At 57.4% G+C, this 17772-nt stretch overlaps 1 protein-coding gene across 1 annotated transcript in view; it reads left to right on the forward strand.

Moving 5' to 3' along the window:
* Nucleotides 1-3449: 3449 nt before the first annotated feature.
* PLPP7 (phospholipid phosphatase 7 (inactive)) overlaps nucleotides 3450-17772 on the forward strand; it is a 17223-nt gene continuing 2900 nt past the window's right edge. The window contains exon 1 of the mRNA XM_019540817.1: nucleotides 3450-6891. Within this exon, the coding sequence (XP_019396362.1) occupies nucleotides 6441-6891 (451 nt within the window). The 5' untranslated portion in view covers nucleotides 3450-6440. The remainder of the gene's footprint in view (nucleotides 6892-17772) is intronic.

Consider the following 17772-nt stretch of genomic DNA (forward strand, 5'->3'; position numbering starts at 1 on the left):
CCCGGCGGGGCGCCGCTCTGCGGTGGCCTGGGGCGGGGCCAGACCCGCGGCCCGCGGCGGGCTTCGTTAGCTCGGAGGGGTCTTCCTGGCGGGCTGCGGGGGGCGTCAGGAGACCTGGAGCTGGGCCGACCTGCCTGTGTGCAGGGAACCCCTCAGGGCTGTTTCGGGGCCACGCGCTCCCCGCCCTGCTTCTGCCTCAGCCCGGCCCGCGCGTGCCCGCCGAGGCCGCGGCGGGCTGAGGGCAGCTTGCCCATTCGGCTCCCCTCGTCTGACTGCCAGCGCTCCCACCGCTCGCCCGGGGTTGTCCCAAGGCTGCCAGGACCACCGGGCTTGCTGCAAGACCCCCGCTCTGACGCGCTTCGCTGAGTCGCTCTGCATCGTTGGGCAAAGCGAAGTGGCAGTGCCCATCTTCCCCTCCTGGTACGGATGGCCGCTGGCTCGCAGGCAGCTCGCCTGCGCGTTGCCAGGGTTGGCGTGTAGTCCACGCGCCCTGCTCGCGCGGGCAAGCCCGGGCGGGCACCGGTCTGGCTGCTGAGAGCCCCACCGTGGAACAGGCTGTGCTGGTTTACGCGGTACCAGACTAGAGGCCTGGCCTGCCAGAGCACTTGCTTGAGCCAAGATTTTTTCCCCCACGTAGCCCCAGTGGCCTTCGCTCCGGTCTGCAGCCAGCACTGCTGGGGGTGAGCTAACCCAGGGTGTGCATGTGTGGGTGCCGCTCACCCGCTCTCAGCACCCAGCTCCCACGCACCCAGCTTCTCAGCCTTGGGTCTTGTGGTGCTTTGTGAAAGATCGCTGTACCACTAGACCCACTACAGCTGGGGAAACGGAGGCACAGAGCAGTGAAGGCCCTTGCTCCAGGCCTCACCCCAGCACAGTGTCTCTGTATCAGTGAACGCATCTCATTCGCATGCTGTGTATAACGTGCTATGGCTTGGACGCGGCGGCTCGGCACCGCACAGAGCCGGTGAAAAGTATCCCTGCTGCTGAGTCTCATGTCCAAGAGACGTGCCAGGGGACAGGGAGGCACTGGGAAATCCAATCTGAAAAAAACTTGGAGTCACTGGAAGGGTTGATAAGGCCTAAGAGCCCCTGGGAGGGAGGGTTTTCCTCCCCCTCAGCATCAGGCAGGCCGATGGCAGAGAGGCTGGAGCGCTGCTGAGTAATCATGAACCCAAGGAGAAATAATCACGGGGGTGTGAGGAGCAGAGCCCAAGCCCAGATAGAGCAGGAACGAGTCCCTTCCTTCCTGCCTCTTCTCCCAGCTGCTGTGACCAGGCAGAAGCGCAGACACAGGCTCCCTGGTCTTGCAGCGCTGGACCCGAGGCTCCCTGTCGAGTCTGGTGGGATGCAGGGTAGAGATCAGGCGCTGGAGGCTTCTGGGAAGCAGTTTCCTCCTGATTCAGCGCCGTGCCAAGGCTCCTGGGCAGGACGCTACCGGAGGTGGCATCGGCAAGCGAGACCCAAACCGGGTAAAGGCGCGTTCCAGCAGAACCAGCTAGGCAGAGGGAGGGGGTCTCCATTGTGCGATGGACCTTGAGATTTTGACACCTGGCTTTGTTCCGAATGGGACTGGAAAGGGAAAATATCTGAAGACCCCCCCATTAAGGCCACATTTAAACGTATTTTGGGTCAATCCAAATATCTCCTTTCAGCGCAGACTCTCTTGGGCGGCCGTGTCGTTTCCAGTGTCAGACAAAGTCTTTAAAATTGAGACCAAAGGGCTTCTCGAAATGAAATCCCATTCTGCAAAGGCCAGAGCCTGACCCTGTGACCTTGTCAGACTTTTTACTCTTCCCCTCCCCGGGTTCTCTCCCGAAGCCAAGCCAGCGCCAGTAAGATCCGCCTGGCTTCCCCGAGCGAGTGGAGTCTGACACAGCTACTTGCTCTGATGAAATAGAGTTGAATTTTTTCCTAGCTCGTGCCACGCTCCAGCCTGTTTGACCTTGTTCTCCTGGTCAATATCTAATTTGGGGCATTACATCCTGAGCGTGATTCAAATCCTTGAGGCAGCTTCCGCTGGCTGCTGCTTCACTTCTCACCCTGCCGGGTGGCGGAGCATCCTTGCACCGCGGCGACGGCCGCGCTGGGGCTGGGAGATGACACCCGGAGCTCCGGCGTGTGAAGGTCTTGGAGACGAAGCCGGGGTTCAGAGGCCCAGTGGAAACAAGTGGCAGGAAGCCTGGTCGACCCCATCGGTTTGAGCCCTGGCTGCTTTCCCGTTCCTCCCTCTTCGGTGCACAGGTGCCCCCGAACCGCATCCTAATGCACCCAGGCCCCACTCCTGCCATGATTTCCACCTGGCAGCAGGGCGATGTGCTGTGCCTGCCTTCCCGGTACTCCAAGCAGCTTTCTCTGCTGATCAGCTTGAATCCTGAAGCTGAAATTAGCCTCTCCGTGGGGCTGGGAGTTGGTGTCCAGAGCACCGTGGGGCGGTTGCTAGCGGGGAAGATGCTGGGGTATCCTGTTAAGCCTCTTGGTGATGCCGGCTGGGGTTCTGGGTGTCCGTGAGTCACGGGGAGGGAGGACTTTGCTGTCCCGCGTTGTCGCAGGCAGTGATCCGACGCGCAGCAGCCAGGCAGCAGACCCCCATCCAGGGGAGCGTGTTGTCGTGGCAGGGGGTGCAGGGTCATGTGCAGCTGGGGGAAGGGCTGGAGAGGAGTGGGAGAGACCAGCTGGGCCCAGGATGAAAAGGGATCTGTGGCGGGAGCAGGAATCCGTCAGCCTGGGAGTTCTCCAAGGTGCTAAAATAAACTTGGAGCGGATCAGATTGCCAGACCAAAATAACCCCACAGCAGCAGCGGGAGGCTGAGCAAGGAGCAGAGCACCCAGCAGAGGGAGAAGGCAGGGACTGGAGCGGGGGTTGTTAGAGGTTTGTTCATTATATTTTTATATTTTCAGGCCCCGTGTCTCTGGCTGGGCTCCAGAGCACAGCATGTCTCTGCAAAGCCTGCTTCAGCTCTTCCCCGGGGCCTGCAGCATTCCCCGGCGACGCTGCTCTGCTCTGTGCCAGCCGAGGATGCGGCCCCCCGCTCCTGCCCTCGGACGCCCGTGGCTGCCGTGGGCCTCGCAGCCTTCCTGAGCGTGGGGCTGAAGGTGGCGCAGCTTCAGGGCTGCTAAAAGCAAAGCCAGTCTTGCCTCCTCCTCCCAGCTCCCTGTAAGAAACACCGGGCAGCCTGCCTCACCCTCCATCCTCCTCCTCCAACTCCGTGCTGTGCCCCCACCTCCTCACTTGGACTTAGGTGTGCAGGCGCATCCCTGAGTGCAGCTCGTGTGCAAGGGGAAGAAGCTCCCCCCTGTGTTGGGAAAGGGGCTGGCAGGAGAGGGAGAGTGAACTCTCAGTATTTGCTTTCAACGAGCTGCTTTGTCCCCCCGCCCCTGTGACAAAGCTACCTGGTAGCCAGCACCCCCTTCCTCCCAGCACAGCCCCGAGAGGTGCCTCTCAGCCTCCTCCTGCAGCTGCCAAGGCGTTGCACAGGCCTCCAAGGAGCACAGGGTGCCATGGGGTAGCAGCAGGACCCTCATCCCTCTCCGCCTTCTCCAAAGTTTGCATGGCAGGGCCTGCCTGGAGGCCCAAGCTGTACACGAGGGTTTGACATGGCATTTCTGGGGAAACCCTTGGGCAAATGCTGCCTGCAAGTGCCAGGAGCTGGACTCAGTGGCCCGAGAGGCCCCTGCCAGTCCCGTGTTCCTGGCAGTGGGGTCCCTGCCACGGGCGGTGGAGCGGCCGGTCCGTGCAGAGCATAAGTGGCAGCTGCAGTACACCTCAAGCGGTGACTTTCGTTATCCGTCTGGCCAATGTCACGTGGGCTGAAATTCTTCCCATGCCACCAAACCTCAGTGCTGGACAATGGCAGGCGGGGAGCAAGGGGAGTGCTGACTGGTCCGACACGGCAAGAATGCCGTGAGCAGATGGAAGCTGATCCCTGTCAGCAGCGGGCTGGTCTCTGCCCTCCTCTGCTGCCCTTCCCCCATCCATTGTAATCGTCCTCCCAAGCCACACGGTCGGACGGGATGAGCATTTGGGGAGGGAAGAAGCAGTTTGCTGCAGCCCAACGGGAACCCTCTCTCCTCCCAGCTTGGATGCCAGTACAGCACAATGGTAGATCCTCAGGGCAAGAGATGCAGAGAAGCTGCATGATCCCAACGTGTGCTTTACCTTTGGCTGAGCAGGTGGAGTGAGTGGTTTGAGCACAAGGATCTTCTAAGCATCCATTAACTAACTGCTTTCCTTTTGCGGCTGGCGCAGGATCCTCCTCTCCTGGGCTTTCACCCAGGGCAGGTTAGAGGGTGGCCTTGGTGCTTTGGATATCATGCATCATCACTGAGGTGAGGGTTCAAAGTGGAGACATGGCAGAGGCCTTGGGAAGCGGGCGCCTGTGAATACAGGGGCCAGACACGGTGGAGCAGGAGGCCCTTCCCAGTGCTGTGCTCCTCCGACCAGGAGGCAGCCATCCTCAGCTCTTAGCTCCATCGCTGATTTGTTTGAGTAAGTCATGGGTTAATGGCTCCATGTCAGCTTGTCTATAACTGGGTCTGCAACTCCTCCCTCCATGGGGCTCTTTGGCTCCTTAATTAATTCTTATTAAGCACTTGGAGAGCCTCAGGGAGAAAAGGTGCAAAAGAAGTGTGAAGTTGTGTTGTCACTGAGGCGGCCCCAGATGCTTTAAGCCCCCCTGCGCACTTGGGCAAGACTGTTCAAGGTAGACGCGCGCCGGGCTCCCCTGGATGTCTGTGGGAGCAGAGCACCTATGTGCCTCTACAAGCCTGTGCCTTCACGTCTTAGCTTTTGCTTGGATAAATGTCATCCGCACCCACAAACGTGGATGCATGAGAAGTGCCTGGCACCCGTTATCTATGCTCTGAGAGAGTCAAAACCTTTTACAAACACAAGCGATTCACACCGTCCAGATATGGGGAAAGTGAGGCAGAGAACACCTGCTTGTGTTACCCTCAGTAGTGGGCCTGGTGAAAAGGAGTCCTCTCCAGCAGGCTCAGCCTGGCTTGGTGGCAGTCGAGGGAGGGATAGGGGAACATCCATGCAGGAACCCCTGTCCCTTTCCTCTCCAAGCAGTGCCAGGCTCCGGGCAGAGCCAGCAAGCGGTCTCTCACAGGCTGAATGACCAGGGCTCTGGTCCCAAGAGCCCTGAGGTCCATAGAGATGGGGCCCAGGCACCACTGGAGAAGGAGGGAGCTACGAAGTGCAGCAGTGGGGTGCATGGCCTCCCTGACAACCCAGTGAGAAGCATGTCTGTGGGAAGCCATGGACCAAGGTCTTGTTGCAAGCCGTGGATTGGGGGCCCCTCCTCTGGAGGCAGCCGCTGAAGTTAGGTGAACACCAAACTGGTATGAGAATAGAAGCGGCTTCGTACATCAGTCCACGCTTGCTCCTCGGACAACCTCAGGATCCCTTTCCCGATGGCACACCGCTTCCCTGGCAGTGGTTTACCAAACCCTGTTGCTGCACTGGTCAGTCCCCACTGGCTCTTTGGAGCCCACGCACGATAGGTCCTCACCGTGCCCTGATCTGCACTTGGTGCAGCCTGTCTTGTAGCCGGCACGGGTGACGGGTTCGTAGGCCCAGGCTGTCACGGGCTGTGAACAGCTCGGATAATTCTGGCTGACACAGTACAGATGCGTGCTGCATTTAGGCTGGGCTCAGCGCTGGGGCAGGGGAGGGGGATTCATCCCCAATCCCATGTCTCCCTTACTCAGAAGGCAGGTGCTGCTGCTGGCAGGGCCCAGGGGCTGGAGGGCGAGCCAAATGGTGCTGCGGCAGCATGTGCGCGAGGATGGGAGCAGGGACTATTAACCCAAGGAGGGAGAGAGGTCCTGGGGGCACCCAAACGGCAGCACCAAAGGAGAGCTCCTGGCATAAAAGGGAAAGCTGCCCTGGGGTCCTGATCACTTGAGACCTTGCAAACCAGGCTACACAGAGACCACAGGGAACAACCTTTCCCTGGCAAAAAGAGGAGGGGAATGGGTACTTCCCTGGCTCCAATTCCTGCCTTAAACTGGTTTGAAGCATCCCAGCGAAGAACTACATTTCCCAGCCGTCCCTGCAGCCCTGGGGAATAAGCAATTGGAGATTTAAATAGACTAGGCCAGAAGCAACCAACCTTTGGCACATCGCGTTCCCCTCCTCTCCGCGTTATCCATTGGCTGTTTAACCTTCATTTCTGGTGCTGGAGTGGCTGCTCAGCCTGGCATTAATTTTCTCTCCAAGCTTGCTAGGCCCATGAAGTAAACAGCCATGTGCATTCCTTACTCTATATTTAACAGCTGCAGTCTGCGCTGGGGGAGACGGCATGAGAAGGGGCTTTTTGTAGCTGCCCAAATTCATCTTTCGTGAGGGAAGGGTGGGGGAGCGGATTGGGAGGGGAAAGAGGGATTTCTCTCCCCCGTTCGGTTTTTGAGAGCAGGCTTCAGCTCCAGAGACTGCGATGCCAGCCTCCCAAAGCCGGTCCAGAGCCAGAGACAGGAACAATGTCCTCAACAGGGCCGAGTTCCTCTCGCTGAACCAGCCCCTGAAAGGCAACCAGGAGGCCCGGGGCTCCAGCCGAAAGCCGAACAGCCAGCCTGGCCCGGCTCCCTCCCAGAGCAACGGCACCAAGGAGCGGAGGCAGTCGCAGCAGCTGCCCGAGGAGGACTGCATTCAGCTCAACCCCTCCTTCAAGGGGATCGCCTTCAACTCCCTGCTGGCCATCGACATCTGCATGTCCAAGCGCCTGGGCGTGTGCGCCAGCAAAGCCTCGGCCTGGGGCAGCGCCCGCTCCATGGTCAACCTCATCGGGATCACGGGGCACGGGATCCCCTGGATCGGGGGCACGCTCATCTGCCTGGTGAAGAGCAGCACGCTGGCTGGCCAGGAGGTGCTCATGAACCTGCTGCTAGGTGAGTCGAGCTTTCCACCCCCAGCCGCCAAGCCCAGCCCCTTCCCTCCTCCTCCTCCGCTTCCTCCCCTCCGCTTGTCTCGTTCCAGGGCTTGTGGCATGTCTCGGCTATCCAGGGCCCCCACGGAGCACGAGGCTGGCTCTGCCACCCTCCCTCGCTCGGCGGCACGCCTTGCCGTACAAGGGGTCCTGCTGGCTTCTGCAGGCACGTGTGTGGGTGAGGCACGGTTCGGTCCAGCCTCGATCGTGCTCGTGACCACGCTCTGGGTACAAAGACCGTGGTGCTCGTGAGATCCTTGTATTTAGTCTCCGTCCATCTTGCTCAGGTTGAAGGGAGGGAAATAAAAGAAGCTGGAGGGGGAGGTCGGTCAAGGGGGGCCTGGGGCCATTCAGGTTCAGTGCTGTCTTGGCAAATGTTGTCGTGCCCCCTGCTCCCCTCCTGGAACAGCGTCTGGATCCTCTTCCCAGAGGCCGTCCCCTCCTGCACGGCTCTGCCCCGTAGCATCACCCACTGCCCTGTCTCACAGAGGGGTCAGGGCCCTGGGGTCCCCGCTGCCACGTTCGGTGTCCCAACCTGACCGAGGGATGCTTATTGAGGGACAGGCCTTAAAGATGGCTAGCTCTTCACCTCGTGCCTTCGGCAGGTGCCCGTCACCAGGTGCCTGAGTGCTCGGCCTGGGCAAAGAGCTCTCTCCATCCTTGTCGCTATGCTGAATAGTGTCAAACCCATTCATAGGGACCACAGTAGCTGGCCTGATGTTTAAAGCTTAGGCCAAACAAGACGTGAGACCCACGACAACCAGGTGGCTCCTACTCTGAGACCGGGGGCTCATGTGCTCGCTCCTCCATATTCCCCCTTCCCCTAGGACTTGGCTCGGAGAGGCGTCACCCTTGAGCTCTCCCTTGGTCAGAGATGTCGGCAAGCCCAGTTCTGGCCCCTGCTCTTTGACCCTAACCCTAGGATGCTGTTTTGTGCTCTTATAAGCACAAGCTGGCCAGCTTTTCAAGTAAAGACGACCAGCAGGGAAGGGCTGGAAGAGGGACAGTGAGCTTTATGAACTCTGGAGCGTCCCACACCCTCGCCAGGGGCCCACCCATGCGAAGGAGAGGATGGCGTGGGGTGAGGTTTAAAGGGGCAGCCCAGCTGCTTTTCCTTCCCAGGTGGGAACACCAGCTAGAGACGAAAGCTGGGGAGAGGCAAGGATGGCAGGGGTTGATCCAAAGCTAATCGGTCATTGATTCTTGGCATCTCTAGCTCAGGTCACACCTTGGCTTTTAAAAGAGTATGAAGACCGCACAGCAAGTGCCTCAAGTCAAGGGGCAGAACAGCTGGCCATCTCCTGACCCAGGCTGGTCCTGGGAACCTGAAGATTTGTGATGCTGTGGAGAGCTACAAAAAACTTCACCTGTCACTTAAAAAAAGTGTGGTTGGGGGCTAAGTTTCTCCCTTTTTTGTTACAAAACTGCAATTCCAAATGGGCAGCGGCCCTTGGGTTTGCCAGGCAGCTGCTGGGAGCTGGCCCTCGGGGGTCTCTGCTACGGTGCTATTTTGTGAGGGTTCCCTAAAACCTTTACCTCCCTCCTGGTGACCCACAGAAAAATCATATTTCATCTTCTTTCTCACTGGCAAACCAAAAGCTGGCTGGCAAAACCCACAGAATGGCTCCGCCGTATCTTTCCGTCTGCTAAAAGACTGCGTAGAGAAGCTGTCACCAGCTGGGTGGCTCGGTGATCATGAGAGGTCAGTGACAGGAGGCATGGCGCTTGCCGTTCAGAGTTGGTGTTCACCACTGCCCGATCTCGCCGGGCTGCTCCCGGCTTGTCACGACACCAGCATTTCCCTGGTAGACCTGCCACTGTCACGTGCCATGGGATCCCTGATCCAGGAGGTTTGGCCAGTTAGAAACCCAAGAGTGGAAAAGCTGAGCTCTATTTATAGCGTGCTCAGGGCCCTCACGTCACAGCGGTGCCAGGCTACAAGGTCTGAGAGGGCAGGGAGGCTGGCGGACCCGTCCGGTGCCACAAGAGTGCCGGTTGGGGAGGGAGGAGGCGGGTTGACTGGATCCAGCGGGGCTCTGTCCACTTGTTCCCCTGCTTCAGGTGTTGTTTCTGGTGGCTTTGCTAGTCCCGTAGGACGTCCCTTTGTAGTCCAGTGGCCTTTCCACTTTCACGGTTCTCCTTTTGAAGGGGATGAGCTCAGCGCGCAGGCTGCCCCGCTCTGCAATCAGCTGTGTTGGATAATGCAGCCTGACATCCTCTCTCACTCACTCGGTTTTTTTCTCAGCCCATATGCGGTTTCAGTCTGACCGGATGTGGGGCAGAGCCCTTGGGGGGATGGGGCTGAACAGAACGGGCTCGTCCTGGCCTTGCCCTGACCTTTGGTGGGCAAGAGAAGTGGGGAAAGGTGCGTCTGCCGTGCCCCTCCACCTTTCCCTCTGTCCCTCCCCCCGTCCCCTTGGAGTTTGAGCCATCCAGCAGAATTTCTGATGCAGTCTCTGGGCAGTGAGCCAGCCCGTCACCGAGCGCTGGTTGAGGATTTGCAATCAGGCTTTCCAAAGCGAAGGAGCTGGGCGGCTGCTGAAACGGGACCAGGGAACTGGCAGAGCCGTGGCTGCAGATGGAGAGAAGGCTGCAGCCTTCTGGGGTGCCCGGGCTGGGAGGCTCCCCAAGGCACGGTGGAGCACTCAGCACCGGGGTGCTGGGATGTGCACCCCTTGCCCCTGAGAGCAGGTCCCTATTGTGGGGTGAGAGTCCCCTCCACTGGCCCATGCTGTCCTACATGCTTGCCCTCTCTGCTGGGATTTCCAGGCTCCCTTGCACGTTATCCCCTCTGACTAATGCCAGAGAGCCAAAGCAGCGGGGTCACCGCCTGCATCAGAAGAGGGAAGGAGCCATCCCCATGCTAAGGACTGTCCCCAGCCAGCGTGTGCCTCCAGAGAGCCTGTGCCAATATTAGCAATCCCAGCATCTCCAGAGTCACGAAGCAGAGCCCCAGAGTCCTGACACAGGCTTCCTCTGATCGCTGCAGGTCTGGTAATCACCAGACTCCAGCACAAGGCTTTAAGTGGGGAAAACTAGGTTAGGACTTGCAGTAAAGTAGACTTTCCAGCCCAGATCCATATTCAAGCCTCCCCGAAGCCTGACGGGGATGGGGTCAGGGGGGTTGGTTCTGATCCACCTCACAGAGAGGGCTCCGTATTTATTGCTTTGGAGATTATAAAGCCAGAAGGGAACATTGTGATCACCTTGTTTGACCTCCATGATGGCAGAAGCTATAGGACATTGCCAAGCGAACCCCGTTTGATCCTTACCAAATCTGTGAGAAATGGGGAGCCCGCCATCGTCGTGGGTGAAGAATTCCAGTAGTGGGCTACCCGCACTGTTATACAGAAATTGTCCCTTCTCTCTAGTCTGTTTGTCTGGCTTCAAATTCAAGCCCCAGGACCTTGTTCTGCCTTGGTCTGATGGGTTGAAAAGCCTGTCATTGCAAGGCTAACTGCAAGATTGCTGTCCTTTACCTCCTGGTAGTATTTGGTTCCCTCTCCACTGCCTTCTCCCTCCATTCAAATACCCTCCTAATTTGGGGGGCTCCAGCTCCCCGGCTCTTTATGCTATTTCTCCAGTCCTGGCTCCAGAAGGCTGTGCTCCTGGGGACAGCGCTATGATGGGAACAGCACACTTTGCTACGGTGCCTTTGAAAGCAAGGGTTTCCAGGGGCTGCAGCAGTTTAGTTAAGTCCTACAACCCTGCTGGAGGGAAGGAAGTGATTGATGCATCCTCCTTGCATTATGGATGGGGAAACAGAGCCAAGGAGAAAGGAGGTGTCTTGTTGAAGGCCGTGCTGAGCCAGGCTGGGAATAGCAGTGGGATGGGATCCTGTCCTGCGTCTGTCTCCACATGGGTTAGCACAGAGTGCTTGGCGCAGGGACTGCCAGGGGCTTCACCCGTGAGGGGCATTTGGTGGCTGTAAGTAAATGGAAGCAGAGGCTGGAGGTGCATGGGTACTGGAGGTTCATCCCTGCTGGGGCCAAGGACACAAATATCCTCCCTCTTGCGAGGGACTCAGGCAGTGCTGCATGCAGCCCTTCATGTGTACGCGGTTGTTTCGGCAGCCAGCTCGCAAGGACCCTTGCAAACCTCGGTTAAAACTCCACCTGAGGGAGGCCTTGTTGGTGATGCTGGGCTCTGTCCCATCAGTTTGTGGGTTGTCCAGGGCCTGGCTCTCTGTGGGCATGCTCTTGGGGCAGGTGAAGTGAGTATGCAGTCCTCCCGCATTTCACACCCAGTTTGCACAGATACAGTTGCTTGCACAAGGAGCAAGTTAGCGGGGGGCCTGGGCTCTGGGGCACGGCATGCTAGACTGATCACAAAAGCCCCCATGCCCAGTGCCCCTGCTCTGTGCATTAGCCTCAACCGCTGGTTCTTAACCTTCTTAGACTTCTGCAGAAAATGCCAGCTTTTAGTTTTCTCTGGCTTTTTTGGCTGCAGAAAAACAGTAAAGCAATTCTTCTCTGGCAAAGAGCTCGGGCCACAGAAGGTCGGAATGGTTTTAACACTGGGGATTCTTCTCCAAAATCTCCGGGTTTGTCTTGTGACTCATGCTGGCACACCTCGCAGTGCTAACGTTGCGTGATACCCCGCAGCACCCATGAAAGGATCTCAAGGCACCCCAGGCTGCTGAGGCTCCCTGGTTGAGAATCACTGGCCTAGACCTTCCCCATCCTCCCCTTCTCCTCTTCTCCCTGCCTCCCGACTCAGATCTTGCTGGATCTTCTCTCTCCTGCGTGGAGGGAGGCAGTGGTGGGGAGAAGCTGGCCAGCAGTTGGGCTGCTGAGAGAGAAGATGGTGGGTTAGAGGCAATCCAATCATTTCTTTTATTTGGAGCCAAATTTTCAGCTCTTCCGGCTGCCAGAGTGCCGCTGGCTCCCGAGGCGCTCTGCTGCTCTGCACCAGCCAGGGACGTGGCTCTGGGGTGCTGGAGAAGTTGAACCCAAATGCTGCCATGAATAAGGCTGTATCCAGCTGCCTGCCTTGAGCTGGTAACATCGGGTCTTCGAACCAGATGTGGGGAAGCACCCTGCCTGGCTCCTTGCAGACCTGGGTGAGTTTGGGCCAGGTCAGATTATTCATTCTGCTCCCCACTGCTCTGAGGCTGTCTTGCCAGCACAAAGCTGATCCGTGACCAGCCCCGCATCCAGCCTTGCAGGTCAGCTCTCTGGCACTGTCACAAGGTGTTTATCGCTGTCAGGTGGCACAGTGCTGAATAGTGCAGATGTAGCTGCAGCTTCTTTGCGTCAAGCTGGGGGTTGGTAGTCTGCCAGCCTGAGAGGATGGGGCAGGGGGGTGCCTCCCCCCTTCCTGAAGGTCTGTGAAAGGTCAAGCAGTGCATTGCTCAGGCTGCTCCCCGCATGCAGAGCCGCTGTTCAGATCCCGGGAGGCCGGGCAGGCAGGAGAGGGAGGGAACCGGGGGGTGATGCTCTGGGATGGTCCCCTCTAGACTCCTGACTAGGATTTGGGAACTGTCCCTGGGAATCTTGCCTTGGTTTTATTCTGAGCCCAGGGTATGGGGGGTGAGGAGGCGGGGGGCTGGGAGAGCTCTGGGTGGATCCCCAGGCAATGCAGAGAGAGCTCATGGTTCGGGTCTCTGGGCTCAGTAACCATCTCACTTCCATGTTTGCTTCCAGCATGAGACCCCTTTACTCCCTGCTTGGTACCCTGGCAGGTGAGAAGACCCTTTGGGTTACTGCTGGAGAAGAAACTAGGGGGGGTTTCCAAGCAGCTATAGCAGGACCCTACCAGACTGCTGCTCCACCTACCCTGGCAAGGGGTTTTTGCTGCATGCAACCTTGCACCCCCTCCTTGTCCATAGTAACTGTAGAGCCCTTGCAAGGCAGAGGAATCTGGGGAGCAGCCGTGCTAAATAATTGGCTCTAAGATACAAGCTGCCCAGCTCCCAAGGGCATGGGATTTTCTAGGCCTCTGGCGTTTTCACCCAGGGCTGTCCCTAATCACCTGTGCCCGGGCGAGTCCGATGTCCCAAACACCAGTTCCTTCCATAAATTTTTTCCCCCTTTCATGACCCCCATTTTCCAGAGTCCTTTCCTGCCATTTCAGCTGAACGAGGGGAAAAACCCCACCCCTAACCGCCCGTGCTGTTGAATAACGAGTTGGTTCTGTCAGTTCCTCGCACCTTGCATGGCTGTTGGCAGCATTCGCACTGGGGTCAGACAAACCCTAGTCCTTCTGTGTTTAGAAAAGGAAGTCCAGACATGGAGGGCTTGGCCTCCAGAGCTGCCGTGCTCCTCCATCCCCCACTGACCTCACCCGGAGCTGGCAGCAATTGGGGCCTATCATGTCGTCTAGTCTTGGTTGAAAATATGGAAAATCCCACGTTCCCTGGAGTGCCAGGGACAGGGAGCCACCTTTCTCTGGCCGGTTATATGTGGGGAGATTTCTTCACAGGCTGGGGGCCAGAGACAGCATGGTTTTAAAAACTGGGGAGGGGGGAATTAAATAAAAGCAGGAGCTCGGGTTCTGTTAAACCATCCTGAAACCCAGGAAGGCATCGTCACGGCCCCCCTGGGGGTCACAGCCACCAGGATGAGAGCAGCAGAGCTAGAAGCAAGCACGCCCAAGGCTGGCGGTGTGTTATCACAGCAGTGGTGACTGCAAGCCGTCCTGGGGAGGGACTGTCTTCAACTCCGTGTTGATACAGCACCTCCGGCTGGAGATGCTGTGTTTTGTTATGAATTACGGATAATGCACAGTACTTGTCTGGGCTGCCCGGGCCCTAAAAGGCCATTGGGACGGGGCAGGGGACAGGGCTTTGTCCGGCGGGTCCCGGATCACTGGCTCCTGCAGTGTTGTCTCCCCTGCGCATTACCTGTGGCACGTTGTAGGGGAGGTTTGTGTGGTGCTCCCTGGCTGTGGCATGAAAGAGGGGCTGGAGCAGATCTTGTTGTGGACCCTTTCTCATAAATGGTTTCCTGTGAATGCAGAGGCCTGGATTTGATGGCCCGGGAGATCCGTCCCACGTCCCTACATGTCTCAAGCTGTTTCCTGAGCTCATTGTCAGCTTTTCCTGTTTGGACAAGTTCCTTTTTGGCCTTTTATCTTCCTTTTCCCTCTCCCCAGATGGCTGGCAGATGGGTTGGGGTTGGGGGGGTTGCAAACTGAGCCACGAGTCCCGGCGTGGGCCTTTTCCTCAGTTCTACACTATCATTCATCCTCGTTTGCAAGGTCTCGTGTGAATCATGCATGCCACAAGGGGCCCAGCAGAAAGCTTCCTCCCCTCACTCCCGCACCCCGGCAGTTTCTCAGCCTGGATCACTTGATGACTCGTTTGCAGGAGCAGCTCTGCTGATTCCCTTGAGACATTCATCTGGCCCGACGGGTGGGAGTGAACGCTGCTCTTCCTTTAAGTCTGCCCTCCTCCATCCATTTCAGAACCCATCCAGAAAGGGACAGCAGCATGCCTTGCACCTCAAGGCATCCAAAAAAGGGAAGGTCCTTCAGAGGAGGAAATCCATTGATTCAAACTTCCTTTAAGAGCATTGTTCTCGATGCAGGAATCAGAACTCGTGGTAGAGGTGTGACATCTTTTATTAGACCAACTAGATAGTTGCAAAAAAGCCCCCATTTTCTTTAGTTGCAAGCTTTCGGGCATAGGGGAACGCAAAGATTGTCAAAGTGCCCCAGCTCCTGCTCAGGCAGGAGGCCTCCTTGCTGATGTTCACATGCTGCAAGTTTTAAGTGGTTGAAGTTGCCGGATCAAGATGTTTATTTTTCGTTTCCTTCTTAGCAGCACTCGCGTTTACCCGCATGGCTCCTATTCATTTTGCCACAAACCCTGCAGGTGAGCATCTGAGCCCAGCTTATAGCTGTTGAGAACCCAAGGTGAGGTGTGATGCCAGAACCACTGTGGACAGGCAGGTCTGGGCTTGGATTTGATATTTTGGGCAATCTTTCAAAGCAGAGTAGAGCGGCGGAGCACGCACTGCGGGGGATCTGGGCACAAGACATTTGAGGGTTTCACTTTGGAGCAAATCTGGGTCATGGGAGAAATTGTGCATGTGTCTGTCGGTAGGAAAACAGGTGAGAGGCATGGGGGAAAACAGGGACCGTTCCTTGAAAGGTTTACCGTGCATTTGCAATGGTCTGACGCTGCCCAGGCGCTACAGGGACAGGCGCCATGAAGACGGTGGAAGCAAAACTCCGTCCTGGCTGCCAGTCACGCTGCTGCTGCTGCAGGTGACATCTTGTCATTCTTGCAAATCTGAGAAACTTTGCCTCTGGGTCCCCGGGGAGCCGCGCTTGTGTGAGCGCAGCCCGGCAGAGCAGTTTCAAACCCTTCAGAGACCTCTCTAGGGGCTCTTAGGAGATTTTCTCTGTTATCTAGGCCCGAAGGATTTGCCTGCATCTCCATTTTAGGGGTGTGTGGGGGTGGAACAGATGTGCAGGTACCAATTTGCGGATCGGGGTTTGCCCACACAAAACGGATGCACTTGCACCGTCTGCAGGTGGGATGGGGCAGCCGGCTGGGGTGCTAACCCTTTGTTTTTGCACTTCCCTGGCCTGTGGTTGGGCAGCTTGGAAAACAGAGCTCGCACTGAGCTGCAGGAGTGAACCCATGAAGGAGGGAAAGCAATTCAGCCTAGGCCCAAGCGGGCATGTAGGTCAGGGAGGTGCAGGGGACTGGAGCCTGGCCCGCATGATCCCTGAGTGATGGCACCATGTGTATCTATTTCTGAAGGGTGGGCGCTTTGCTGACACCGTCAGAGCCGACGTGCTGCTGAGTCAGTCTGGCGTAGTGTTTCCGCCGGGCAGGCAGGGCACGGCGAGAGTGCGAGCGAAGCCCAAGGGAGGACCTGGGCTGGCACCAAAGTGCTCTGAGCTGACGTGTGCTCCGGAGTTGGGGTTAGCATCCAGTGCTGCTCCCCGCTCCCTTGTGCCATGCTTGAGAGCAAGGGCGCTGCTCATGCTGCATCCCTGAACAAGGCCCACAATAGAGGGAAAGAGGGTGCCTGGGATGGAGGCTGCAGAAGCTGGCGGCGGGGGGGTCTTGGTTGGAGCTGCTGGGAAGGGCTCTCAGACTGACGCACAGGCCCAGCTTTCGTGAATCGCATGAGAGATGCAGGGAAGACCAGCTTCCAAACCTGTCAAAACGACCCTAGTTCAGCATGGACTTCAAATGCATTGCTGAATCCGGGCTCCAAGGGGCCGAGGAGCTGGCCTCCAGCGGAGGTGTGAAGCTGGGTGGCAGGCCGAGCACGCGGGGAGCCCTGCGGCGCTGGCTGGGTGGAGCAGGACGTGCCCGTGCTGCCCAGCCAGGCCGAACGGACGCCGTCCGCAGCCGGAGCTTTTGCTGACAGCGTTCGGTTTCTAACAAGAGGCGATCGCGAGTGGCTGGTTCCAAGCTCGCTGGCCTATTTTTGACATTCCTCCCCACCTCCATCAGCAAAAATCAGCCTCAGCAAAATCTGGAAACACGAAGGGAGTAAATGAAAAAGCAGCCCGCTGCTCTGATCCTCGTATGGAGCCCCGGCAATAGGCGGGAGGCGCTTCTCCCCCCCCCCCATCGCTGCATCTCACCTCTGACGCAGGAGCTCCCTAATCCCAGGTTCTCCTCCCAAGCTCACGTCGTCGGTGTGAATGCTGCCGCCTCTGTGTCTCCCGCTGTCCTGAGCAGCCTCCTCGCAGCCCTCTGACTCAATGAATCTTTCCATCACTTTTGAAGCCTCCTCTGCAAACCTCTCTCTTCCTTGTCTCCGCCCCTTGCGCTCTGCCCTTGTCCTTGAGACAGAATAGCTGGAAAGTGGCTTTTCCAGCAATGTTTCCTTTCATTCCTGCTAGAGATGAGGCAGCCTCCGAACCGTTTATCCCTGCTCGCTACACTCTGATGGCTCTCCAAACATGGGCCATGGCCCCCACTCACCCACAGTCTTGGCTTTGCCAAAATCAAGCCCCTTCCTCCAAATGCCACCTCCATTTATCTGCTTGTCTTGGCTTATTTAACTCAGTCCAGCATGCAGTTTAGGTGGAAGGTAATGCTCAGGCTGAACTGAAACGTGCTGGGAAGAGAACAGGGGCACATAGGCATAACAGGAGCCACAAGAGGAAGAACCCAGTTTGGGGGTGTTATCTAGGCCTGGAGTGGTTTACCCGTGCAGTTGGGTGGTGCCACAGAAGGTAAACCACTTCAGGCCTAGATAACATCCCCCAAACTGGGTTCTGCGCGGTTATGCCAGATAACTTGTGTGGTTACCTGGCATAACCCCTGGGTGAGGAGGATTCACTGGCCAGGGGCTACAAGATCATTTCACAGCAGGAAGAGAGCATGCAGGTCTTCTCATCCCCAACCTTCTTGCTCTCTCGCGCCTGAAGATATTTGGGATCCCTGCTGTCTCAGTGCACCAAGGAACGGATGACCCCTTTTTTGGAGCACTTTTGCTTAGGCAAATAACCCCCCTGCCCAAGCAGAGAGTGCCCAGAAGATGAATGCGCTTAAGAGGCTGACCCTGTGAGGCCTTGCTTGGCAGCTATTGCTTCTTCCTCATCCCTTCTGCATAGCTGAGCAGCTTGCTTGATATTGATGGGCTACTGGCCTGAATAAGGGGATGCAGGATCTGGCCTGTGCTTTCTTCCTCCTTCTTGAGGTGGGTAGAAAGTTGCTCACCTTGTTTGCTGGGGCTCTTTTGCAGAGAACCTCCACACACAGCAGCCACCCATCTGAAAGCTTGACAGCTGCAAATGAACAGTCTCAGTCAATCCCTGGGAAAGCAAACACAACTGACTTGGCTGCCGATGGCTGTGGTATATATCTCCGGTCACCGAGGCTTCTTGCCTGCAAATTGCTGCAATCAGCACTCTGGCTAATTACAAA

This window comes from Crocodylus porosus, unplaced genomic scaffold (genome assembly GCF_001723895.1).
Source record: "Crocodylus porosus isolate Cpor-Errol unplaced genomic scaffold, CroPor_comp1, whole genome shotgun sequence".
In the NCBI taxonomy this organism is placed as follows: Eukaryota; Metazoa; Chordata; order Crocodylia; family Crocodylidae; genus Crocodylus; species Crocodylus porosus.